At 51.4% G+C, this 27,118-nt stretch overlaps 1 protein-coding gene across 4 annotated transcripts in view; it reads right to left on the bottom strand.

Annotated features, from left to right (window-relative positions):
• The window catches only part of LOC119451007 (transmembrane protein 53-A), a 222,925-nt gene that overhangs the window by 10,545 nt on the left and 185,262 nt on the right, over positions 1 to 27,118 (bottom strand). For all 4 annotated transcript variants that reach the window (XM_049666383.1, XM_049666384.1, XM_049666385.1 and 1 more), the window contains one exon: positions 23,194 to 23,358. In XM_049666383.1, coding sequence (XP_049522340.1) covers positions 23,194 to 23,358 — 165 coding nt within the window. The remainder of the gene's footprint in view (positions 1 to 23,193; positions 23,359 to 27,118) is intronic.

The following is a 27,118-nucleotide window of genomic DNA, read 5'->3' as shown; positions in this document are numbered from 1 at the left end:
GCTAAAGAGACAGCGGACCTGATGGGCACCTAACTAGTGCTGGCTTTTGGGCCAGGCTAAGTACTACCAAGTCATCCCCAGCATTCCCCGTAATTTATTTATAATTGATTGATTATCGATTAGCTATTTATTGGCTTTCGATTTTCTATCGCAAGATATTGGCCACGTATTAGGGCTAGGCTAAGCACTACCAAGTCACCTACAGAAGTTTCCGGAATTTATTGGTTATTGATCAATTATCGGCTAGCTATTGATTGGCTATCAATTGCCTATCGATGACTGAATAAGTTTAAGTAGTCCCCACCATTCTTAGCTAGACTTATCCAGGCTCAGCTTCGCTAGTTCACAGGTGTATGTACCATTGCGCTTGGACCCTTTCTACACTGCTACCAGGATCGGCACACTTTTTTTTGGATTCAGCAGACACATTGCGCCCGGCTGAAACAGCTCGGCTGTTAAAATGAGAACATCATCTGTTTTACTATTTTCTTCGATAAGATATACAGTCATCCGATAAGATATACAGTCAAGAGAGCGGTGTGGATCAGAGAACAGGGATAACCGATATTCTAGTTGACATTAAGCGGAAAAAATGAAGCTGGGCAGGCCATGTATTACGTAGGATGGATAACCGATGGACCATTAGAGCTACAGAATGAATACGAAGAGAAGGGAAGTGCAGTCTAGGACGGCAGAAAACTAGGTGGGGTGATGAAGTAAGAAAATTCGCAGGCGCAAATTGGAATCACCTATTGCAAGACAGGGTTAATGGGAGATCCCAGGGAGAGGCCTTCGTCCTGCAGTGGACATAAATATAGGCTGATGATGATGATGACAGTCATTTTTCACGTGTGACTTCAGCTTGGCACAGAATGCATTGAAGCATGCAATGCATAACGGTTGCGTGTGCTCGAAGGCCTACTTAAGTCCTTTAATGAGCGGGCCCGAGTCTGGCCCGGGCCCGTGGCTTCAAGCCCGAGTTCGGCCCGGGCCCGCGGCCTCAAGCCCGAGCCTGGCCCGGGCCCGTGGCTTTAAGCCCGGGCCCGGCCCGAGCCCGCCAAAAAAACGCATCGGACGGCCCGGCCCGAGCTTTCGGGCCGGCGCGGGCCCGTGCAGAGCTTTAGTCCATGCGTACGGAATGTCTTTGTGAAGGAGGCACGTGAGTGGGTGAGCAAGTTGGGCGAAGTTCTGAATAAACCGGCGGAAATACGAACAAAGGCCCAGAAAACTTCGGAGGTCTTTCGCTGTCTTCGGTTGGTTGAAATCGCGCACTGCAGCAGTCTTGTCAGGGTCAGGTCGTAGACCATCTTTGTCGATGAGAAAACCGAGAACGAGAGTCTGGCACTCACCGAAGTGACACTTGTTTGAGTTTAAAACCAGTCCTGCGTTTTGTATGCGGTCCAGTACGACGCCAAGTCCCTGATTGTGCTCTTCGAGTGTTTTTCCAAAAATGATTACATCATCAAGATAGCACATGCAGATCTCGCATTTTAATCCGCGTAGCACTGTGTCCATAAACCTTTTAAAAGTTGCTGGCGCGTTGCATAAACCGAAAGGCATGACATTAAACTCGAAGAGTCCGTCCGGGGTCACAAAGGCAGTTTTCTCCTTATCAGTCGGCTGCATCGGTATTTGCCAGTATCCCGATCGTAAGTCAACGGAGGAAAAATAGGAGGCTGCATGAAGGCAATCGATAGCTTCGTCGATGCGTGGCAGAGGGTATACGTCCTTCTTCGTGGCGGCGTTAAGTCTTCGATAATCAACGCAGAACCTCCAAGAATTGTCCTTTTTCTTAACTAGTATCACTGGAGCTGCCCAAGGACTGCAAGACTCCTGGACAACACCTTTCCGTAGCATTTCTTGAACTTGCTCGTCAATTACTTTTCGTTCTGCTGGAGAGACGCGGTATGGCTTCTGGCGAATAGGTGTCGCTTGGCCCGTGTTTATGCGGTGTTGCGTTCGTGAATCAGGAAGCGAAATGGGACGCTGGTCTTGCGCGAAATCGAATACTTGCGCATAGCGGACGGGCACCTTTTGCAATTCTGTCCACTCAGAAGAGGATAGCGACTTGTTCGTCATCCGGGAGAATTCGAAGGTGTAGTCGCGATTCGCGGCACTCGCGTCGGTAGAAGCGTTAACGGCATCAATAGAGACAGTCACCTCTGAGTCAAAGGTGGCCAGCTTGAGTCTAGTCGGCAGTAACACTCGCTCCATAGACGTGTTTACCGCCCACACGTGAGCACGACCATCAACACATTCGATAATGGATCGAGGAACCAGTATATTTTTCTTCAACATGGTAGGGAGTCTCAATTAAACCATGACAGTGATGCGGAGGTCCATCCGTCAAAATCACTGGAACAAATGCCGCAGCTTGAGCCGGTAAAAGGATGTCATGGGACACGGAAAAGACTCCCTTCGTGTCCACGTCAGATACTTCTGGTATTGGTGATATCACATGACTTCGAAGAGAAATTTCACCAGCCCCACAATCTAACAATGCACCACATTCACCAAGAAAGTCAATCCCAAGGATGATGTTGTGGGTGGTGTGTTCAAAAACAATAAATTCAGTTGGAAAATCTTGTCCACCAACACTCACTAGAGCAGAGCAAACACCAACGGGCCGCAGGGTTTCACCCCCAACTCCACGAAAAGTAGTCTTTCGGTCCCACGCGAACATAACCTTGTGTCCAAGACGATTTTTAAACAACACACTCATCACTGAAACTGTAGCACCGGTATCCACTAAGGCATGAGTACTTAAACCATCAACAGAGACACACACTTTGTTTTTAAGCATGGCGACAGGTGGAGGACTACGTGACCGTCCCGTGACCTCACCTCCATCGGTCGCACCAGCTAGTTTCCCAGCTGGAGTGGTGGTGAAAGTGAGCGACGGCGAGGCGATGGCGAGCGGCGATAGCCGGTCGGAGGTGGAGTAAGGCTGCGGTCGGAAGCTGGAGACTCACGCCGGGATACATGTTCACGCGGATGTCGTCAAAGAGGCACAGCGGTCTGCCACGGCGTACTGTAGTGCACTCCAGATTGATACTCGGGGATGACCGAAACATGCTGCTGCTGTCTGCAACAATACCTGGCGATATGTGAACGGATTCCGCAGCTAAAGCAAATGGGTGGCTCGTGGTACACAGGGTTGTCATAAAATGGGTTCTGAGGCTGGTTGTATAGGGGTGAAATGCGTTGGGGTGGTGCGGCCTGACGGCGTCCGAAGTTACGCGAAGGATGCCGGAACTCCGTCGTGTCTACGCGGACACGTTCATCAAGCAAAGGCCGATTTTCGTTGTTAGTTTGCAGTTGGTAAAGTACCGGCTGTTCAGGACAGCGTGCGTCAAGTGTACATTGCTGGTACTCCCGTCCTGTGTCTCTTCCTCCACCTGGTGCTTGAAAGTGCGCCAGTTCTTCCTTAATGAGTTGGCGTACCAACAAAGCGATGTCATGGGAGGTGGAGACGTCCACACTTGCGACCGTGGTGACGTTGTCAAGTCTACCAAATTTTGGCAATACTCGTCGCGTCTTCAGCGCCTCAAAAGCACGACAGGGACGTCTTAGATCAGAAGGAGTACGCAGGTCTTCCTTGGAGATAAGAAAATTGTAGACATCTTCAGCGATGCCCTCCAGGAGATGTCCAACCTTATCTTCACCCGACATGCCCGTGTTGACAATTCTGCACAGTTTGAATACTTCTTCGATGTAAGTTGTGCATGTTTCCCCGGGCAACTGTGCTCTTCGCGAAAGCGTATGTTCAGCCTTCTTTCTTTTTCAATGTGAGTCCCCGAAGCAGCACTTGATTTCCTCAACGAACCTTTCCCATGTAGTCAGCGTGCTCTCGTTGTTATCGAACCAGAGAAGTGCGGTTCCGGTAAGAAAGAAAACGACGTTAGCAAGTCGCACCGAAGAGTTCCACCCATTGTGACCGCTTAGCCTGTGATAATGCTTGAGCCAGTCGTCGACATCCTCATCAGCTTTGCCGGAAAAGGTGCGTGGTTCTTTTTGAGGAATCCAGCAGATGACTTGCCTTGGGCGCTCACTATCATCTTGCATGCTTGTGTCATGGCTGCCGCCAGCTGCTTGCGGTTCGTTCATGTCCGTGTCTTCAGGCGGTAGTCCGACCAAGCGCCGGCTTCGTCGGAGGGTGCGTAGAAGAAGGTTGTCCAGAGCGATTACCCCGCACCGTCCCCCAAAGTTGTTGCGGATGAGATGGGTTTATTTACAAGATGATAGAGGGACATAGAGACGGGATAGCAGGCAGTCAGGCATTCTCTAACACACGCGCAGTTCTTTGATCTCCTCTTCTTCGGCTCCACCGCGCAGCGTAACAGTATGTACAAATGACGACGACGATATGCACAAAGAGCACTCACACAAGATGATGAGTCGTATGTACAGATAACAATGACGATATGCACAAAATGCGCTCACACTAACTTCCCCCCCTTCAGGAAAGCGGTCAGCAAGACCGCAAGCTAGAAAGGGTAGGTACGGCGAATGTAGGGTTTCAGGCGAGATACACGAATGATTTCCGTAGTGTGGCGGCGGCGGTCAGTAGTTGAGCTGACACGAGTGACGCGGTAGTTAACGGCCGAAGTTCTTTGCGGCCGAAGCGCTCACACTAGTAACAATATGTATATATTCTAAAGGTGTTTATTTGGCAGAGCTTGGAGCAGCGCAACGTCAGCGGTCAGCGCAGTAACAGCTTCCATGCATGAGAGCCGTTGCCGATCAAGAGCGCTCGACCCACTAGCGTCTCTCTCCTTCACCACAATCACCCCCGGGAGTGATAAGGGAGCCATCCAGCAACCTAACAGTTCGTCATGATTAGCGGGTCAATGTCTCGTCCACGGCGGCGCATGTCGGAAGATGGCTCTACTGGTTCTATTAGATAGTTCACAGGAGATGCGCATTCAATGACACGATATGGGCCTTCATACTTCGGAACCAGTTTTGATGGGAGGCCAGGGGCAGTGAAAGGGACTGAGAGCCACACGAGCGCTCCCAGATCGAAGGTTACCCTGAAAGTGGCGTCACCACGAGTGCTCCTCTGGCGCTCTTGATCTTCGGTAGTAAAGGCTCGAGCGAGGTCGCGGCACTCTTCCGCATGTCTGACCGTGGCAGAAATAGGCACGAACTCTGATGCATCCAGCCACGGCAGATACGGCAGAATTGTGTCAATGGTGTGCGAAGGGTGCCGACCATACAGTAAGAATTAGGGTGAAAACCCAGTGGTGGTCTGGGTAGCGGTGTTATACGTATAGGTTACGAAGGGTAGGATGGCGTCCCAGTTCGTGTGGTCAGAGGCAACGTACATTGAAAGCATATCACCGAGCATACAGGTTGAAGCGTTCCGTGAGGCCATTTGTTTGAGGGTGGTACGTCGTAGTTGTGCAATGAACAACGTGGCACTCTTTGAGAATGGCTTCAACTACCTCTGACAGGAAGACGCGTCCGCGATCGCTGAGCAGTTCTTGAGGTGGACCATGCTGCAGAATGAATCGGCGAAGCAGGAATGTGGCAACGTCATGCGCTGTAGCTGCTGGAAGGGCAGCCGTTTCAGCATATCGTGTGAGGTGATCGATTGCAACAATGGCCCAGCGGTTACCAGCTGATGTCAAAGGAAGTGGTCCATACAGATCGATTCCAACGCGGCTGATCGGCCAGATAGGGCAGGGTAGTATAGTAGCATGCATGGTAGCACAGTAACAGCTTCCATGCACGAGAGCCGTTGCCGATCAAGAGCGCTCGACCCACTAGCGTCTCTCTTCTTCGCTATAATCAATATATTCATATATATTGTTCTGGGAAAACAGTAAATACAGTATAGACCACTTATAACGTAACCGTTTATAGTGCAGGACCGGATATAGTTCGGTCTTTTCAGACTCCCGTTAATTTTCCCATAGCACTCCATGTATACGCATACCGCTTACAATGCAGCCGCACGAGACGAAATACCGGTTATAATACGGCTTCCGCGGGAAAATCTTGCCAACAACGGTGGCAGCGAGCATGCTTTTCAACAAGGTGCGTGCTCTCGGCCGGCGTGTGCATTATTCAATGCAATCAAACTCTTGTTAATTCGGACTTCTTTTGCCGTACATCAGTTAATTCGGACTACTTTCAGAGCTCGAGGAGCGCTGCAAATGTGCAACGCAAAAGAGCAAAAACGGCGCTAGCGTCCAACCGAAACGACATGGCGGAGTCCGCATCGCCACAGCCATCAGTTGGAAACGTACGTGAACGACAGCAACGCCGGAATGCTTCAAGCCTATTTGTGTCTTTAAAGCCTGTATTCTTGCGTTTACCGCTGCGCATAACACCGCGTTGGCTGCGGGCTTTTGTAACTGCGCAGTCGTCATCCACGATTGCGTCGATAGCGGCCGCGGTTTTCTCCGCAGCGTTTGCGGCGAACAGTAGCTTCATTTTTACTCGGTACGCGCGTCGGCCGCGTGCCTAAAGAACTGCGTAGTCGCCATCGATGATCGCAGATAGCGACCGCAGTTTCGACCACCAGTTGTTGCAGCGCATGGTAGTTAATTCGTCCAGACTTGGTGCGGGCGTCGGGCGCGTGCCTTCAGCACCGCAAAGTCGCCGTTCATAATCGGGTCGATAGCCGTCACGCTTTTTTCCACAGCGGTTGCGGCAAACTGTTGTTTCCTTTTGACTCGGTGCAAAGCTGTCGAACTTAGAGCACCGGCTACATCGTGATTATGTTTTCGCCAGCTCACTGGCGAAAACGTAATCACGATGCGCGCGATAGTACAAAGCGTGTCTACATGCTTGGTCTACATGTTTGCATGCGTGCAGGCTTGAAAATAATTGTTTTGGTTACAGTGCGGTACCGCTTATAGTGCAGATATTCACGACTCCGGCGACTTACGTTATAAGCGGTCTACACTGTACTGTTTCTGCATAGTCGCACATGCTAATAAAGAATTATGTATTTGATCATGCACATATCTAAATGATATTCATTTCAAACGTGGTTCATTTGGCAATGACACGTTAGTCACCATATAGTTCTCAGAACCAATCTGTATCCAGCGAAATAAAGAAATAAACCAATCAAACAAACGAGGATTAAATGACGCGTCTGAAATCCCGCTGCAAGCATAAATCCGCACGAAAAGTCCGTTTTAAGCGGTGGTAACTATTGAATGTTATTGAAGGCCTCTCTGGTGTACGACACTACGACGTGAAACTCTTTCTCAAAGGTCAGAGACGTAAAAATACAGTTTGAATGCTCGCAACGCCCGCCGGCTGTACGTACTTTCAAGTCCGGCGGAGCAGTGAAATGAGCTCACACTAACCTGCTGCCCCCTTACGCAAAGCGGCAACAACTCGAGAGCCATCGCATCATGCGCAGCGCATTGACGGAGCTGCGCTGTTTGGCTGCCTCTCCTATTCTACCACCGTGGTTTTGAGACGCCAATCAGAGCAGCGCATGTCCCCGCCTACCCTGCGCCTTGGCGGTGGAGGGGCAGTTTTGGAAGTTTGGGAGGGTGGAGAACGAAAAGGGAGGAGGAGGAGTATGGGCGAGAAGGTACGGGCAAGGAGAAATAGGTTATGCCAGCGAGGAATTTACCGCTGACACGTTCGTACAAGTGGAGCCTGTCGTCAACATCAGGACTGCCGAATCCGGTGAAAACACCAGGATCCTGACGGGGGGAAATAGTGATGTAGGTCGCAGCTTCAGGCATAGAGGCTTGCGTAGATGAAGTGCCGTCAGCAGGAGCCGAAGTTGCATTATCGGCATTGCGACCGCTACGAAGCTCCATGGCGGGTACGGGGAATGGCGACCTCCACCAAATAATGTTACGTGTAGCTGATGCACAAGCCTATTTATAGTATATTTACACGTTGGTCAAGATGGCGACCATATATCTATCGGGAACACGTAGTCTTCCTCCTCTGCAGTGCAGCCACACTGTGACGGCTGTGCCATATCAATATGAACACAGACATGCAAGACTATCAATTCTCGAAAAATGATAAACCCGACTCAACCGTCTAATAAAACATGTTATCCAATGTGGCAGTTTGGGAATGCTAGTATTCCATAAGGTACAATAAAGAGAGAACAAGACAGGAATGCAAAGAAAGGACACATTGTAATCCTTACCTGCTGTGGTTGCTTAGTGGCTTTGACATTGTGCTAGTAAGCACGAGATAGCGGGATCAAATCCCAGAGTCGGTGGCCTACATTTCGATGAGGGCGAAATACAAAAGCAGCCGTGTATCATGCACGAACCCCAAGTGGATAAAATTAATCCGCAGTTCCACACTACGGTGTGCCTTGTAATCATATCGTGGTCACAAGTGCCAAGCTAAGGCCAAGCAGCATGAGACTGAATTTGAAGAGGTCATACGGCGTAATAAAAGCAGTCTTTTTTCTGTCCCTCTCGTCGACTTTGATTTGCCAGTAGCCAGTCTTAAAATCCATCGACGAGAAACATATTGCAGTGCAGAGTCGGTCCAGTGCGTCGCCTATCCACGTACTTCTTTTTGATCCTGTTGAGACGACAATAATCCATGCGAAAACAGAGATCCTTTTTCACCAAGCCAACAAGCTTTTCAACATCTGAATGATTTCGTCACGCAGCATTTATTCGGCTTTATAGCTTCTCATTTTCGTGCCGAATAGGGTTGAGTGCAATCTTCAGTTAATATGCAATGTTTAGCAATTGGCGTCTGTCAAATCTTTATTGGCGCCGAGAAACAGTCTTTCTACTGGTGTAGAAAGACTTTCAAGTTTTTCCTGTTTACGCATGGGAAGACTTGAATATAGTCGAAAGTTGGTTTGGGAACTTGTGCCGTTGATGTAGATGCGACGAAATCCAGTTCACCAGTAGATGTCGGGGTCGTCCAATGAGGATCCCTGGAAATCAGGAGGCTCCCTTGACTGCTGCAGGATGATGGACGCCAGACACACTGCAGCTGTGGCTGCTCTCATGGCCACGATCTTCCTGGTTGTCTCAGGTAGAAACAGGAGCAGGTTTTGTAGCCTGCGGCTAGGGGCAACGTTGGCATTGCCTTCATGGCTTAGGCTTGCAGAGCGTTTCTGGTAAACAATGAAGCACCTCCACCAGATGTCACGTTGTAGTGACGAAGAGCTATTTCGGATGTGCCTGTGGTGATTTGAGCCCTTGAGGGCAGTAAGGGCCATGCATTCATTTTTTCAGACTGCCCAATTTTTCGTACGGTTTCACAGATTTTAGGGAGTCTGAAAATTCCGACGTTGACTGTCTTGTGCCGAGCGATAACACTTAACATTTGTTAGCCGGTGAAAAGCAGTCACCAAAAAGAGGTAAACAAATACACATGTCAATATGGCCAACAATTCATCAACAATAAATTGGTTTGCAGTTTGCACCCTGTCCTCTTGTGTTTGGTAGGACAGGGAGTATCAAATAACTACAGTTAAACCTGGACATAACGAAATTGACAAATTCCCGAAAAACTTCGTTATAAAGAGGATTTCGTTATATGCAAGTTCGGCACGAAAATTCGAAAAAGAAACGCTTACCATATTTACTCGATTCTAACACGCCCTCGATTGTAAAGCGCACTAGTTTTCCGTTTTCGTCGAAGCACTCATCCTTGGAATGTCACACCAGGTATAGGATGCGTGGACGCGTGTCGTTTCGCACAAGCGCGAGGCATCAGAAACGAAGAGCGAGCGTCACAATGACGTCATAGCGTCGTATAGCGTTACAGTAGAACCCCGCTGTTACGTTCCCGGGTGCTGCGCTTTCCCGGCTGTTACGTCGTTTTCGGCCGGTCCCGGCACAGCTCCCATAGAACCCAATGCATTGGTAACCCCGCTGTTGCGTCGCAACTGTGGGACCGTTCCCGCATCATACGTTGCGAACTGCCACCCCGCGCCGGCCCGAACGGCCATTTTGACTTTTCATGTCGCTTAGCTTGGTGGCTTGACGATGGCATTGGCCGCCCAAAGTGCCGGGGGCGACAACTATGACATATTTTCGGTTTCCGCCAGCAAAAGTATGGCCCTTGAGATCCGTATCTGCTATATAAAGATGGTGTCTATGACGCGTTGTAGGCCTAAAATTGGTTTTGGCTCATAGACATTCCGTATGAAGTCCAAGGGCGATAACGCAGTCGCCGCGCGCCGTACGCTGTATGTGCGAATGAAAACGTGCGAAGGGAGCCGACGACCGCGTCTAAATCTCGCGCACGCAAGAAAAGCAGGGAGGAAGCGCGCCTTCTTCCATTACGAGTTACGCTCGAGGCACCGGCGAGGGAGCGAGGGGGGAGGGATAGCGGGGCGGCGTTGTACTGTACTCTGGCATCAACTGCATACTGCGCAGCGGCGCCCCGTCGCGCGGGCCGTATGTTGAAAGCGATCTGCGTTGGGGCAGAGTCTAGCAGTGTAGGTGCGTCGGCGGCTCGTAGCTTTGTGCGTGCTGTGTGTTCTCGGCGCTCAGTTTGCGTTGAAGCGATAGACAACACGAAGGTCACTTCGCTCGCTTCTCCAGCGGCGCTTCCACACGCCGCCAGCGTTTGACAGCGCATGTCCGCGCTCATCGAGTGTGATGTGTCACAGCGTGTACCAGCGCATCGGCAACGTCAGCTGGAAAATGAGAAAGTGCCGGCTTGGTGGGCTAGGCCAGCTGCAGCAAGCAGCAGGATCAGGTTTGAATGAAGGGAGGGGGAAAGGTCACGCCCACGGCGGCAAGATCGCCGGTTTGAGGGATGCAGGCCTGCCTTGCACACGCACGCACCACACGTGCGCTCGCTTCGCATTCCGTCGCGGCGGAGAAGGTGCTTCCGGTTGCTGCTCGCGCAAAAATGACAAAATTTGGGGCGAAATCTCTCGGTTGTTGGAGGGGAAAATTCATTATATCGAGGGGGTCTCCCACTGCCACTTCGTTACGTAGAGGTCTCAAATACATGTGCTTCTATGGAGTGTGGGGATGCGCGACTCTCACGCGTCCCCTGATGTTGTTTTCCCCGCATGTCTCCTGTAGTCCGGCTTCTCTGCGTGGCTAAGCCCGGCGGTGGTTGCGGCGCGTTGTGAGAGATGGCGCTAGTGTCGCGATGCTAACGCGGGGTCACTTGGGAGAAAAAGGTCGGAGGCGCTCTCTTTTTGGCTGGGGATCGGCGGCGAACACGCGTGAACGCTTCGCGCGTGCGCCGGCCCGCTTCGCGCGACCGTCGCGCGAGGCTTAGAGCAGGACACCGGTATGGACGAACACGGATCGTTCGAGCGCGCCACCGTTCGCGTGACTGTACACGTGAACGACTAGGCGACGGTGTCACAGCATGGGGCGAACGTATTCGCTCGCTATCGGGTCGCGGTGAGTCGGACTTCCTTGATTTGTCGCGCGCCCGTGTAAATGTTCTATTGGTTGTAATTCGGCTAGTATGTATTAGTGTATGAAAGGTGCAATAAATGCCCTTTTGATTGTCTGCACTACTGCGTTGTTCCTTTGTCCCAAGAGCACATGTGAGACCCCACATTTGGCGCTACCAACGTGGTTCGAATTCGGCAACACGGCGAGTTTTCTTTTCTGTTTTTTGGAGCTGGGACTACTGAAGTTGCACTAAACAATGGCGACGGGCTTGTCTGACTTTCCAGATTTGTTCATGTTGTCGGATGTCGCGGCAGATAATCAGAGGCCTAGTGCTAACGCGGCGGCAGCTTCCGAACAAACCGGTAGCTTTGATTTTGAGTGTTTCACGCGGAACAGTCGGGATCGCGGAAACGCCACGTTGGCAGGGTTTAGGCCTGAAAGTAGGCCTAACACGCCTAACACCTCCCCGCGTCGTCCCGCGGACTCAGAGCCACCTATGCCTCTAAATAGTTCGACGCAAGCTGCGGATGCGCCCGAACCTTCGGGCGGTAGTATTCCGTCAAGCGAAATAATGCTGCAGAATGCGCTGCAATTCATGCAGAGCTTAGCCGGCGCCCTGCAGAACACAATGCGGGCCCCGTCGCAGAGCGAGCGACCACGAATTAAGGTAGACTTGCCTACCTATAGTGGGTACCACGATCGCACTAGTGCAAACGAGTACCTCGACGATCTGCAGTATTATCAGCAAGCAACAGGGCTTTCAGACGCTGAACTTCTCGCGCGCGTGGTCCCTGCTTCACTGACTGAACAGGTCCGACTGGCCGGACACAGAGCCCGCACGGTAGAAGAGTTCCGCGCGAACTTTCGTGAGGAATTTCTTCCGGCCAACTACGAGTGGCGTTTGAGGAGAGAGTTGGAGTTGCGTACCCAGCATCCGGACGAGTCCCTCCTGGAGTATGTTCGCGCGATGGACGAACTTTATCGTCTCGCAAGCCCTCTCGCCACCGACGCCGATAAAGTCGAGCGCGTCACACGGCAAGCGCACCCGACTTTCGCGGCCTACTTCAGGGGACGTAGGTACCGAGACTTAGACGAGCTCGCCATCGAAGCAAAGCACATCCAAGGGGACATCCTCGCGGCGCGAGCATACCGTCCGCCTCCACCCGCCGCGCTGTCACTCGAGCCTCGCTGCGCGTGGAACGGCGGCGGGATCGCTTCACATTCCCCTAGGGTCGACGCGTCGGCATCGTTCACCGACGAGCAGGTCCAGCGTGGTTGGGAATTATCAGACCGCGCCTTGGACCCGTACGCCTACGCGCTGAAAACAGCACACCATAACGTGGCACGCAGTGCGCCGCGGCAGGAACTTGCGACTAATGCGAGAACGGAGGAGCGGCACATGCCGACCGCCGAGCGTGGAAGCTACGGCCCGCCGGATTGGAGCGACGGGCGCCCACGCCACCGAGGCTTCGGTGGCCGTTGCTACCAATGCGGCGGACTGGGGCACATCGCCCGTGACTGCGCAAGCACGCCGGGCCAAGGTCGAGCACGTGGTTCGGGAAACGGGCGAGGCCGCCGGTGATCCACCTTGGGTCCCGGGCGGCGATCTCGAACACAACCGGTGATTTCGATTTACTTGCGCCTTTGGCTTGTCGCGTAGGAGATGTCGCGGACTCGCAGGCGCCGTTCATCGAGCTAACGATAGCCCGAAAGAAGTTTGCCGCATTATTGGATACTGGGGCAAGCACTTCTTTATTTGGTGACGAGGTGTTGCAGCATCTCCGCGAGAACAATATCCGCTTAAGAGATAGTGACATCACTTTCCGCCTTGCTTCCGGCACAGCACAATCGAGCGGTGCAGCTAGACTAGTTATTCGTTGGGAGAGACGCGTCAGGCGACAACGCCTCGTACATCTTCCCGGTCTGTCAGTGCCTGTTATTTTAGGTCGAGACTTTCTCGCCAAGTCGGGTATTTTGATAGACATCGCCAGCGGAGGTTACCGAGAGAACGGAACGGGTGTTTTGAAGCGTTTCGCAAAAGCGCCCGTGCCTGCGGCGACACGCCAGTCTCCGGGGGCGGCGCGAGCAGGCCATACCCAGCCGCAGCCGAGCGAGCAAACCGTAATCGGTAAAGACGATCAAAGCAACGGAGAGACGGTGGCACAACATTGTGCCGCGACGTTGCAAGGGGCAGCGCACCCACGTTTATCAGAGGTCAACAGCGTGCCGGAGAGAGAAAGGGCACGACTGTCATCGCTGTTGTACGAATACGACGCGATTTTCACGGACCGGCCGGGCCTCACGACGTTAGTCAGGCACAGGATAGACACGGGTGACGCTGCGCCGTGGAAATGTAATCCTCGGCCGATAAGCTTGACTAAACGGAAAGCACTTGACAGCGCCTTAGACGAACTCATCGACACAGGCGTTGTGGAAAGGTCGAACAGCCCATGGGGCTTCCCGGTAGTTCTAGTCCCGAAGAAGGACGATACTTATCGCCTTTGTGTAGACTACCGCAGGCTGAATGAGGTTACGAAGAAGGATGCGTACCCTCTACCCTCCATTTCCTCTTTAGTATCTAACCTAGGCGGGGCGAAGTACTTTACGACGCTCGATGCTAGTCGGGGATATTTTCAGGTCGAAATGGACGAGCGTGACAAAGAGAAAACGGCTTTCACTTGTCATCGCGGGCTCTTTCAGTTCAAAAGAATGTCTTTTGGCTTAATCGGAGCTCCCGCTACTTATCAGAGGTTGATGGACCGAGTTCGAGGAGATGCGAAGTGGCAACATGCTCTCGCATATCTCGACGACATAGTGGTTTATTCGAAAACATTCGACGAGCACTTGCGCCACTTGAGAGACGTCCTAGACAGGCTGAGGTCCGCGGGTATCACGTTGAACCCGAGTAAAGCTCAGATAGCTGCGAACAGAATAACGCTGTTGGGATTCACGTTGGAAAACGGCCGCATTCTGCCGAGTTAGGATAAGCTCGAGGCTATACTTAGCTACCCGTCGCCGAAAGACATCGGCGAACTGAGACACTTTCTGGGATTGGTGAACTTTTATCGCCAATTCATTCCAGACTGCGCGGCAGTGCAAGCGCCTTTAACGAAGCTCTTGAGGAAAGACGAGCGTTGGACTTGGGGTCCAGAGCAGGAGGCGGCACTGCGCAGCCTCACAAAGGTGCTCGCTTACACGGCAGAGTTGCAGCTGCCCGACTTGAACAGGGAGTTTGTGATTCAAACAGACGCAAGCGACCTGGGTCTAGGTGCAATTTTGCTTCAGGAGCACAGAGGCATTCTCCGACCGGTTGCGTTCGCGAGCCGTTCGTTGACGCCGGCGGAAAGGAACTACTCGGTGACAGAGAAGGAGTGTCTCGCGATAGTTTTCGCTCTGCGAAAGTTTGACTATTATGTCGACGGAGTGGCACTCACGATTGAGACTGACCACATGGCTCTCACTTGGTTGAGGCGCTTGAGTGAGCCGAGTGGTCGCCTGGCGCGTTGGGCACTGCTGCTGCAGCGTTACGACTTCACCGTGCGCTACCGCAAAGGAAAAAGCAATGCCGCAGCGGACGCACTTTCGCGAGCGCCAGTCCGAGGCGAGGGAGAAACCCTGGCCGTAGCCCGAGTAAGGGACGCGGAACAACCGTCGATCCTGGGCGAGAGCGTGAACCACGTAGATGTTGTCGGTTCCGCAGGAGTTGTCTTCAGCAGAAAGGAGCTGTTCGAGGCTCAGCAGAAGGATCCGTTTTGTCGAAAAGTGCTCGACGGGCTCCAAGAGCCGGGCGGCGCGGCCGCCGCGCACATGGAGGCAGCTGGTATTGCTGTCGGTGCGGAGCGCTCAGGAACAGCTGGTAATGCTGTGAGCGCACTGGATTCCTATCTGCTGAATTCCGATGGCGTCTTGCTGAGGTATATTCCCTCCGAGAACGACACAAGTGAGGCGTTTAAAGTGGTGATACCGCGCGGGTTGAGAGGAGCACTGCTACGCTACTTTCATGACTCGTGCATCGCTGGGCACGCGAGCGGCCCCAAGACTTACGTTAAGTTGTGTCGCTTCGCTACCTGGCCAGGCATGAAACGGGACGTGATTCGCTACGCCCGATCGTGTCATGTGTGCCAAAGCGTCAAGCCCCGAGGCGGACGACCGCCCGGCTTCATGCAGCCTATCGACAGCCAGACTCCCTGGCAAATCGCGGCATGTGACATCATGGGACCGTATCCCACAACACCGAGCAGGAACAAATTCTTGCTGGTGGTCACGGATCACTTCAGTAAATGGGTAGAACTTTTCCCCCTACGAAAACTGACGGCACGGGTGATCATGGATAAGTTGATGGAGGTTTTCACCAGGTTTGGTTTTCCAGAGCAGTTGATAACGGACAATGCGTCCTACTTCACTGCAAAGGTGTTCGTTGACTCATGCGCCGCACTGGGCATTAAGCATAAGAAAACGACAACCTACCATGCTCAGTCGAACCCCACTGAACGAGTCAATCGCAACATCAAGCACATGCTTGTCGCGTTCTCTGAAAGGCATAAGGACTGGGATACCTACCTTCCAGAGATCGGGTTTGCATTGCGATCGACAGTGAACTGCTCGACTGGGTATGCGCCTTCTTCTCTCAACCTGGGGAGAGAGCTGCCGAATCCGATGGATAGGGTTCTCGCGGATCGCAGCGGAATGCCAGTCGCGCCGTCAGCACGAGCTGAATACGCGACGCATCTACGTGCCAAGATGACGGAAGCTTTACATAAAGCACGCTGTAATCTTCGCACTGCAAGGGCACAGCAGAAGGCGCAGTACGACCGCTCGCATCGGAACGTCCACTACGAAGTGGGCAATCTGGTGCGTCGACGCCAGCACGTTCTCAGCGATGCTACCAAACAGTTCGCTGCCTCGCTGGCGCCAAAGTGGACCGGGCCGTATCAAGTGAGAGAGAAGGTTTCCTCGCTTGTTTACCAGCTCGAGAACAAGAAAGGAAAGCCGATCGGCGGACCGGTACACATATGGGACCTGAAACGCTACGTGCCACGTGATGAGCAGTGGGATGACGATCAGGCCCTCCCTCAACCGCGATCGGTGAGAGAGAGCAGTCAGAACCGAACGGCGAGCCCGCAGCCGCGCTACAATTTGCGTAGCAGGCGAAAGTAATCTGACTGCTAGTTGCGTAACTCGACGACTGCGAGGAACATTCGCAAGTCCGGGTGGCGTTGCGTACCGCGTGAGCATACAGCCGCGCCGGGCTGACCGGGCGCTCCGACACCGTCTGGGACGGTGGGCGCCGTCAACTCGGATGCTGTGTGCACCGAGCGGAGTAGGACCACCTCACAGAGCTAACGTCTCCTCGCGGCTGCCTGTTCTTGTGCCCATTTTGGGGCGTTGTTTTTTTTTTTTGGATGCCGGTTGTCAAAGTATAGCGACGCATTAGGCCTAAGGCTTACCAAAGCCGCCTGTCGCACGTTGAGGGACACAACCTGGTGGACCGTGGTGTTGAGGTGTCGCACATTGCTTCCTTCATTAGCTCACCTCGCACGAATTGAAATTACTCGTTCGACTCAAGAAAGCAAGCTTTGTTCACGTGCACTTAGCATCTGAAATGCCGTCCGAAATTTTGCTAGCCGAATTGAACATCGTACCACGTGGGCGCTGCGTGTGCCGAATTCCTCTCCCTTGCACTACTTTGGTGTTTGTCGAGTGCGTTGAGTGTACGCAGCGTGAGCAGTCACCCCTGGTTTGCTGTCACCTGCACATCGTCTGCGCTGCTGCCCCGGCCTACTCACGAGCTACCCCAGGCGATGCAGACGCCTGTGGCCAGTTCGGCGCAGCGATTTCGGCGGCCGCCTGTGTCCGGCTCGTTACCCTCGGCGGCTGGGAAAAGAGCCGGCAGTCACCAACGGCTACAGCGGCTCTCGCCGGCAGGGCGCGTCGGCGCGAGCGAAGCTTGCTCGTGCCGCCTTCTGCGTCGCCGTTTCCGGAGTCATGGGCTGGAGTCGTGCCATCGAATCTGAAGAGCTGGTGCTGTGACCAACGGACGCCAGCGGTGAACCCCAGAGACAATGTCGGCTCGCATGTTGTGAATAACATGTGGACATTTGCTCGGCGGCGGCCACTGTCGCATGTACTAACTCTTGTTCGCGACGCGCGCGTTGTTAGACCTTGTGACATGTTTCGCCGGCGTATGTGTAGTGATTTAAGGTTGGGGGATGTGGGGATGCGCGACTCTCACGCGTCCCCTGATGTTGTTTTCCCCGCATGTCTCCTGTAGTCCGGCTTCTCTGCGTGGCTAAGCCCGGCGGTGGTTGCGGCGCGTTGCGAGAGATGGCGCTAGTGTCGCGATGCTAACGCGGGGTCACTTGGGAGAAAAAGGTCGGAGGCGCTCTCTTTTTGGCTGGGGATCGGCGGTGAACACGCGCGAACGCTTTGCGCGTGCGCCGGCCCGCTTCGCGCGACCGTCGCGCGAGGCTTAGAGCAGGACACCGGTATGGACGAACACGGATCGTTCGAGCGCGCCACCGTTCGCGTGACTGTACATGTGAACGACTAGGCGATGGTGTCACAGCATGGGGCGAACGTATTCGCTCGCTATCGGGTCGCGGTGAGTCGGACTTCCTTGATTTGTCGCGCGCCCGTGTAAATGTTCTATTGGTTGTAATTCGACTAGTATGTATTAGTGTATGAAAGGTGCAATAAATGCCCTTTTGATTGTCTGCACTACTGCGTTGTTGTTCCTTTGTCCCAAGAGCACATGTGAGACCCCACAGGAGTAATGACGGGGAATAGAAAAACTTCGTTATATCCAGAAATTCGTTATATGGAGGTTCATTGTAAGCAGGTTTAACTGTATATATTTCATCATTTCAAATTGTGCAGTGTGTAGTCCACTCTATAGATCTTTGTTGGTACTGAGCGTACTGTGATAAATAAATAATTTTGTGTCTTCTGTGTTAGTAGCCATATTCAATTTCATTCAATGCATTATAAGATGAAAGATATCGCAGTTCTGTAAACTGCATCTGTTAGAGCAACTAAAGCAGACATACGAGTAACAGGAAATTGTTATAATGCTTACGAGGGTTTCACAAACGCCCCACCCACATATTAGTGGCACACATGAGAGCGGCGTATCAGCCCTGTCTGCTTTAGATTTCTTAATAGGTGCAGTTTACACAGGTATTCCATTTTATCTTGGCTCCAAAGGAGTGTTCTTCTTCTTTCTGGGGTTTTACGTGCCAAAACCAGTTCTGATTATGAGGCATGCCGTAGTGGAGTGCTCCGGTTTATTTTTAACCACCTGGGGTTCTTTAACCCCAGGTTGTGTCGTATATGCAAAGCTGTTCCAGTTTTCAGAATGAGTGCGACGCCTCAAATTGCTGGCCCTATCTTTAACCTATATTGCCTACCAAGTTGACGGAGTACATAACCTACTTGCACCTAGCGCATCACTCTCATTGCGCTTTATTTTTCCCCAATCAGCACGGCTTCCACGCAGGCCTCTCATAGAGCACAACCTAGCTATTTGAAGACACGACTGACTCGCGCTTTTCCTTTCTGCAAATCGGCATACTTGGCTATTTTGACATGTCGAAATACATTTCCACACTTTAATTTTCATGCTTTTCTCTTGTGGGGATGCGCGACTCTCATGCGTCCCCTGATGTTGTTTTTCCCGCATGGCTCCCGTCTCCTGTAATCCGGCTGCGCCGCGTGGTATTACGGTGGCAGCGTATTGCGAGAGATGGCGCGAGTGCTGCGCCGCTAGCGCCACCTATCGGCGGTGTCACTCGGGCGCAAGAGGAAGAAGGCGCTTCCTCTAGGGCGTTGGGGTCGGCAAGCAGCACGTACGGACGCTTTGCGCGTGCGCCGGCCCGGTTCGCGAGACCATCTCGTGAGGCAGGACACCAGTATGGACGAACACGGATCGCTTGAACTCGGCACCGTTCACGTGACCGTACACGTGAACGACTACCGTAAAATTCCGAGCAAGCGCCCCCCCTCGAGCAAGTCGAAATTACCGGCAAAGTTAGGGGGGGCGCTATCCCGGAACGGCACCAAAATTCAAGATGGCCACGACAAAATTTTCCCGCAAAAAAAAAAAAAGAAGCGCAGTGGGAATAGCATTAAAATTTTATTGAACATGAACTTTATTAAGCCAAAGATTTGTTAGTGGTGTTTATCACTCTCAAAACCACCGTTACTCAAAACCACCGAAAGAACTACAGAAAGAGCGCATCGACGCTGCACCGGCGCGTTGCCGCGACCGGCGACACGAACATTGGTTATTGGTTATGCAGCTTCTATTCCAGGCAAAATTATATCCGCTATAGAGTAAAGTGACGCGTAATGTTCACTTTATTAAAAACCATATGTCCACGGTGAAACGTTTAGCGCTAATGAGAGTTCCGATACAAGTGAAGCTCAGCTGCAGTCCATGGGTACCGACGGCGGACAGCGAACCGCGGCTCGGCCATGCTCGTATCGCAGCTGGTGGCGCCGCAAATATCAGCATGTTTACTTCATCGTGAGAAATTATTGCGAGGAGAGGGTAAAGCGGCCACAGCGGTAACAAAACATTGCTGCTTGGGAGCGTCGGCGGTTCGTGCTGAAGCGCCGTCTGCTACAGATTCGAAGTGAACTGAAAAAGGCCTAGCGACGATATCGGTGGCGAGTGATTAGCAGCGGTGAAGCTGCCGGCGATGCCAGAGCGTAGCCGCGACCACTCCTCTGTCGCCGAATGGTCACGTCGCTGTGCCGCAGGGAACTCCTCTGCGCCGTGCGAGAGGCAGATCTCGCCGTCGGCCGGCGGTCCGTGAACTACAGACCGCCAGCTGCAGTTCGCCCGGATGCACTCGTGTGCCCACTGGGGCGCGCGGGTACGACTATGATTCGATAAATGGCTCATCGGGGCGCCCCAATGCGCATCGGTGCGATTTGCCAAATTTGCCATTATTTTCGTGAACTGGATGTGGCAGGCCAGTGTTGGTGCGGAAGCGGGGGGGGGGGGGGGGGGGCGCTTCTTCCGGAACGGCGCGGAAATTCGAAATTGGCAGTGAATTTAGGGGGGGGCTCTTGCACGGGTGGGGGCGCTTGCTCGGAATTTTACGGTAGGTGATGGTGTCATAGCATGGGGCAAACATATTGGCTTGCCCCATGGTGAGTCACGGTGAGTCGGACTTCCTTGATTTGTCACGTGCCCATCTGAATGTTTTATGGGTAGTAATTCGGCTAGCATGCATTGGTGTAGGAAAGGTGCAATAAATGCCCTTTTGATTGTTTGCACTACTGTGTAGTCGTTCCTTTGTCCAAAGAGCATGTGTGAGACCCCACATCTGGCTGCCCAATGTGGACCTCTTGGGGCATCGAACGATAGCCAAAGAGTGGAGAGCCTAGGGTGGATTTTGATCGCTAGAGTCGGCGGCATGCTTTCTTGAGCGAGGCGATGGTTGCTGTAGCGTGTTTGAAATTTTCAACATGCTAAGCCTTTTTGCGAGTGTTTTGAAGTACACTCATCAGTATGAGAGCCACGTGGTCTGCATCCTGGGAGAGCAAGGCCTAGCGCCCGCGGAGCATTGGCAAGCCTGAAGCAAGCGAGTACGGAAGCCCCGTGGGTGGTCCGAATTTCTATGTAAACAGCTTCTTCTATCTCTGACTTCGGAAGTCAAGGCTCTGGGAGCCAGGTGTTTGCGGGCCACGGGTACCGCTATGGGCTGTCTGGTATTATGGCCGGGCGCTCCAACACTGTCTGGGACAGTGGGCGCTGTCAATTCGGATGCTGTGTGCACCGAGTGGGGTAGGACCACCTCACAGAGTTAACATCTCCTCACGGCTGCCTGTTATTGTGCCTATTTTAGGTGTTGTTTTTAGATGCCAGTTGTTGTCAGGGTAGCGACGCATTAGGCCTAAGGCTTTACAAAGCCGCCTGTCGCACGTTGAGGGACACAACCTGGTGGACCGTGGTGTTGAGGTGCCGCACATTGCTTCCCTCATTAGTTCGCCTTGCACGAATTGAAATTACTCGTTCGACTCGAGAAAGCGAGCTTTGTTCACGTGAACTTAGCCGCCTGATCTTTTGCTAGCCGAAGTGAACATCATACCATGTGGGCGATGCGCATGCAGAATTCCTGTCCCTACATTAGTGTTTGTCGAGTGCGTTGAGTGTACGCAGCATGAGTGGAGTCACCCCTGGTTTGCTGTCACTTGCACATTAACTGTGCTGCTGCCCCGGACTATGATCGAGCCACCCCAGGCGATTTAGATGCCTGTGGCCAGTTCGGCGCAGCGACTTCGGCGGCTGGGAAAAGAGCCGGCAGTCACCAACGGCTACTACAGCTCTCGCCAGCAGGGTGCATCGGCGCGAGCGACACTTGCTCGGGCCAACTTCTGCGCTGCCGTTTCCAGATCCTGGCCTGGAGTCGTGCCGTTGAGTCTGCAGAGCTGCTCCTCTGACCAACAAATGGCAGCAGTGTGCCCTAGAGACATTGTCGGCACGCAGGTTGTGGACAACGCGTGGACATTTCCTCGGGGCGGCCACTGCCGCATGTACTACCCTTTATTCGCGACTCACGCGTCCTCAGACGGTGTGATATCTTTCGCCAGAGTATGTGTAGTGATTTAAGGTTGGGGGATGTGGGGATGCGCGACTCTCACGCGTCCTCTGATGTTTTCCCTGCATGGCTCCCGTCTCCTGTAATCCGGCTTCGCCGCGTGGTGTTATGGCGGCAGCATATTGCGAGAGATGGCACGAGTGTTGCGCTGCTAGCACCACCTAATGGTCACTTGGGCGCAAAAGGAAGGAGGCACTTCCTCTTGGGAGTTGGCAAGCAGCACACGCTTTGCGCGTGCGCCGGCCCGCTTCACGAGACCGTCTCGCGAGGCTAGGAGCAGGACACCCGTATGGACAAGCACGGATCGCTCGAACTCGCCACCGTTCGCGTGACCGTACACGTGAACGACTAGGTGATGGTGTCATAGCATGGGGTGAACATATTCGCTCGCTATCCGTTCACAGTGAGTCGGACTTCATTAATTTGTCGCGCGCCCATGTGAATGTACTATGGGTCATCTGAATTACTACCCATAGTACATTCACATGGGCATGCATTGATGTATGAAAGGTGCAATAGATGCCCTTTTGATTGTTTGCACTACTTTGTTGTCGTTCCTTTGTCCAAAGAGCATGTGTGACACCCCACACCCTTGAAGCTTTATCCATTGTCTTTCTTTCAAACACAGGCAGTCAGCTACAGCCACCTTAAAATCTTGTGCCCTGCAACAATCAGTTCTCAACCCTCTCCTTTTCATTATTTTCATTAATGATCTACCAGCTGGCCACTCGCCTTTTTGAAGATGGCTGTGCTGTCTAATGGTGCGTTACTGCCCTGAATGACAATCTTTCCCATAAGATAACTCTAACACAGTAATTATGTGCACCTCTCCCTGGCAGATAAGACTAAACACGTCTAAGTGCAAATTACAGCACGTTCATTGCAAACTTTCAAATGTCAGCTTTCAGTATTGCCTGAACTCAATAGTTGGTACCAATCATATCGGTATCTTGATGTCACAATAAATAGTACATTTAACTGATGTGATCACGGGTTAAAAACAGTCACTGATGCTCTAAAAACAATTGACTTTATCAGGAGATCCATTTCGCTTGCGAACTTATTTAAGATGTTTTGTGCACACTAAAGTCGAATACGCATCTGTAATCTTGTTCTCTTGATCAAATTTCGCGCTTTGGAATCCATATGAAACTGTGCGGCTCGAATTACGACTGTCGCAATAGTGCTACAAACGACAAATTTTACCTAGGGAGATAATACACAAGCAGGCTGTGCAATAAATGACTGACCTGTGCCTTGAAACGGGGCACCACCCCATTGTAATCGCCTCCTGCCTTGCGTATCTTGACCAGCACCTCGCCAAACTGGTAGCCACCCACACTGAAACCATGCACCACCAGACGGCTGTAGTTGGGGTGGTTCACTAGAAAGTCTAGCAGCCGCTTGGCCACCACCTGCACAGACAGTGTACACACCATCGCACAGTAAATGCATTTGTTGGAGCAATTGACATGCATTGAATGTGACAGGACCAGCAAAATCAGAGCTTATCAATGCTAAGGCTACCATAACAAAAGAAAACCGCAAGACGAACCACATGAGGAAAGAAATAAAGACAGCAGACTTGTGCAGACCTCGAAGAATTACAGCCCCCCATTTTCATTAAATGTCAACTCGGTGTGAGGTAGCATTTTCCCAGGATACTGGAAAAACATACAGTCAAGCGGCTCTCCAACGAACACCTCTACAACGAAATAATTGTCTGTTTTATAGTGAGGTGCACAACGCACGACCTTTACAGCAAAGTGACTGGTATAACGAATGATTTTGGAGGCCTCAAGAACTTCGTTATAAAGGCGTCCGACTGTAGTGAATAATGGCCATATAATGCTTTTTAGCACTTCATGAATGCATGTTTTACAAAGGCAGATATCCACACAGATATAATTTCGCATGCACATAGGCTATAATATTCCCCTATTTTCACTACATTTCTCAGCGGCAGTTATACTTCTGCCAGGAAAGCAAGCTAAATTCTTGGCCATTAGTAAAACACTTTTAAAGCTGCAGAGCGTTTGCTTACACAATTTACTACAAAGGTTGTAATTGACCTACACACTTTAAACTGAGCCACACGTCACCAATAACCTTGCCTTTATTTTCACCAAACATTGCCTGACAGTTTCTCGAGGACCCTGGGGAAACGTACTACTACACATTACTGCACATATAATGTACATTATGTGTGTATTCTGTGTGTGTCATGTACGTTACCATGTACACATTTCAAGCGATATGTACTAGCAAGCCCCACTTGCCATGTTTATGGGGTACAGTTCTCTGTCAAGCCGATTGTGGATTTTTGACTGTGTCCCCATACATCTTGCTGTTAAAATAATTTGATGTGATTTGTTTCGTGGAATGCATGAGGATAAGCAGAGAATCAGTATTATGTAATCATTTGCAAAAATCGTAATTAATACAAAAATGTTAAACTTTGTCCACACATCACCCCTAACATGGCCCCCATTTCCACTGAATGCAAACTTGGTGTCACGTACAGTTCTTCCAGGATTCTGAGAAACAGTGTGGATGATGGCCGTATATAACCTTTTCGAGCACTTGTTTAAGGAACTTGTTGCAAAGCCAAGGCTATATGTATTGACCCTTTTCACGGAGCAGTTTGTTCTAGAGAAATGAGATGGTGCTTCCGGCAGCGCGCCGTACGTCGCCTCAGCAACCGTGCACGAATACGAAACCATTACCGCTTCTACCTTGCTTCTGTGCAATCGGCTGTCGAAAATGCAACTGACTTTTCGGTAGTGCACTGTGCTCCAATCATGCTGGATTGAATCATGTGCATTGAAGACGTGTGCAGCAGTTGGCTGCAAAAACAGTGACTGGCATATTAAGCAATGTAATGAATATGTGTGGCCAAGTTGACAGACCGCTGCTGCAAATGTTCGTACGTGTTTCCAGCTTTTCGACACGTACGGATACAGAAATTTGCTCATCCGCCAGCATTGTATCGCTAACCTTAAAAAAAAGGGGCTTCAGCCCCGGTATGTCGGCAAGAGTGAGTACCATTCGTTAAACATCGGTGAAGGAAGTAGCACCGCTTGTAGTCACAGTATCTACACACAGCTGGCACAGAAACTTACTCTTTCGACAACATGTCAAGAATAACTGAATATATGCACACTATATACGCACAATAAATGACGGTACTACACCGAGAGCGCACAAATGGTCAAAGCTAAATGTTTCGTGATGGTCCACAAGAGTAAGCAAGTTACTAGTGATAATACGTCTTTGATACAAGGTATTACAATGTACAGAACAGCTACGTTTCAAGCCTTGCGCGCAGCAGGAACACATCTAACAGAACTGAGCACACCCGCGAGCGATTAGGCAGAAAATGATCAGCTAGTGACCACACAAAGGAAGTTTAGAGTCAGAAACATGAGAAGCTACTGCTTCAAAATATTAGCCAAATAAAGAATAAAGAGAAAAACACACTAATCCTGATTCAATTCATGAGTGGACAGCTTGGAATACATATTTAGGCCCACATTTAGAGCAAGCGCTGCTCGCACCATTTGGTCATAGCTTAAGAGGGGCCGCGGCTTTCGTGTCGCAAAAATGGTCAAAAATGTCAATTTTTCTGAAAATCACATTTTCAGTTTCTATAACTCTTTTTCTATCATATTCTGAAATATCATTACTGAAAACCATGTGGAAATGCTCTAAAAGATGAGTTGTATCAGCCAAGGTGGCGAAACATTTTGCCGAGATCACGAAAGAACAGCGTTTTTCAAGCCACAACATCTCCGGAAGGGCGCAACCGAGCGCCGCCACCTTGGTCTCGTCGGATGGTCTTCAAATCTGTCGCTTCAGCTATCTACTCCATACACAAACAACCGCACAAAAAGCAAATGATTGAAGGTCGTTCCGTAGTCTCCGATTGGCCGTGCCCGCGACGTGACTCCATCGTGGTTTGCCATTGGTCCGGTGCTTGCTCCGTGGTGGCGTCGTCTCCTCGGCTTTTTGCGGTCTTTGCAACTCGCGAGCTTTGGACAGTTTCCGTAATCTCTACGAGTGTCAAAAACGGGCACTACGCGGACATCGCAGTGCATTGGTACTCCACTTCTCTCATAAAAGATGCGAGATAAAACCAGCGGGCACTGCGAACACGTGCCGTTGTGTTAGTCAACTGATAGCGGGCCGAGAACGACGGCCGCAAGGCTCGAGCAACACGAGTAGTGAAAAGCGACTGCCCGCGTCCGACAGCGGCATAAGCAGCTCCTCATGCGAAATCGGCGATAGGTCAGGCAAACAAGCAGTGGCGTAGCCAGAAATTTTGTTCGGGGGGGGCTAAGGTTGCAGCTCGGCCTCCTCCTTATAAAATTTGTAGAGGGATCAAATGCATGAATAATAACTGCATTGCCAATTCCATTGTATATTAGATGCTGCAAACAAATTATTGAACGCTATGCACTGTCCATTAAAATATGTATGTTGTCATAAATGAATAAATTCATATGCCCCAAAAATTGTGGCAGAAATAACTGATATCAATGCTTCCGCGTTTTTTGTCTAATTAATAAGTAAAGAAAACATCACGTGAACTTTAGAACTATTGACCCTTTTCGGGGAGCAGTTTGTTTTAGAGAAACGAGATGGCGCTCACGGCGGCGCGCCATACCTCTCCTCAGCGACCGCGCACGAATACGAAACCATTACCGCTTCTACCTTGCTTCTGTGCGATCAGTTGTCGGAAATGCAACTGAGTTTTCGCTAACACACTGTGCTCCAATCATGCTAGATTGAATAATGTGGATTGAAGACGTGTGCAGAAGTTGGCTGCAAAAATAGTGACTGGCATGTTAAGGAATAGAATGAATCTGTGTGGTGAAGTTCGCGGACTGCTGCTGCAACTGTCCGAACGTGTTACCGGCACTTCGTGATGTACGGCTTTCCTCGAGGATACAGAAATTTGCTCATCCGCCAGCCTTGTATCGCTAACCTTCAAAGAAAGGGCTTCATCCCCATAACGTCGGCAAGAATGAGTACCACTCGTTAAACAATGACAAAGGAAGTAGCACCCCTTCCTGTCATATTAAGTTTCGCGCACGTTATCTATACAGATCTGTCCAAATGGCAGTAAAACTTACGCCCACTCTATCGCCGACGTATCAAGAATAAGTGAATGGA

This window comes from Dermacentor silvarum, chromosome 4 (genome assembly GCF_013339745.2).
Source record: "Dermacentor silvarum isolate Dsil-2018 chromosome 4, BIME_Dsil_1.4, whole genome shotgun sequence".
Lineage (NCBI taxonomy): Eukaryota > Metazoa > Arthropoda > Arachnida > Ixodida > Ixodidae > Dermacentor > Dermacentor silvarum.
Note: the sequence above shows the minus strand (reverse complement) of the source record. Positions and strands in the feature narration are given on the sequence as shown.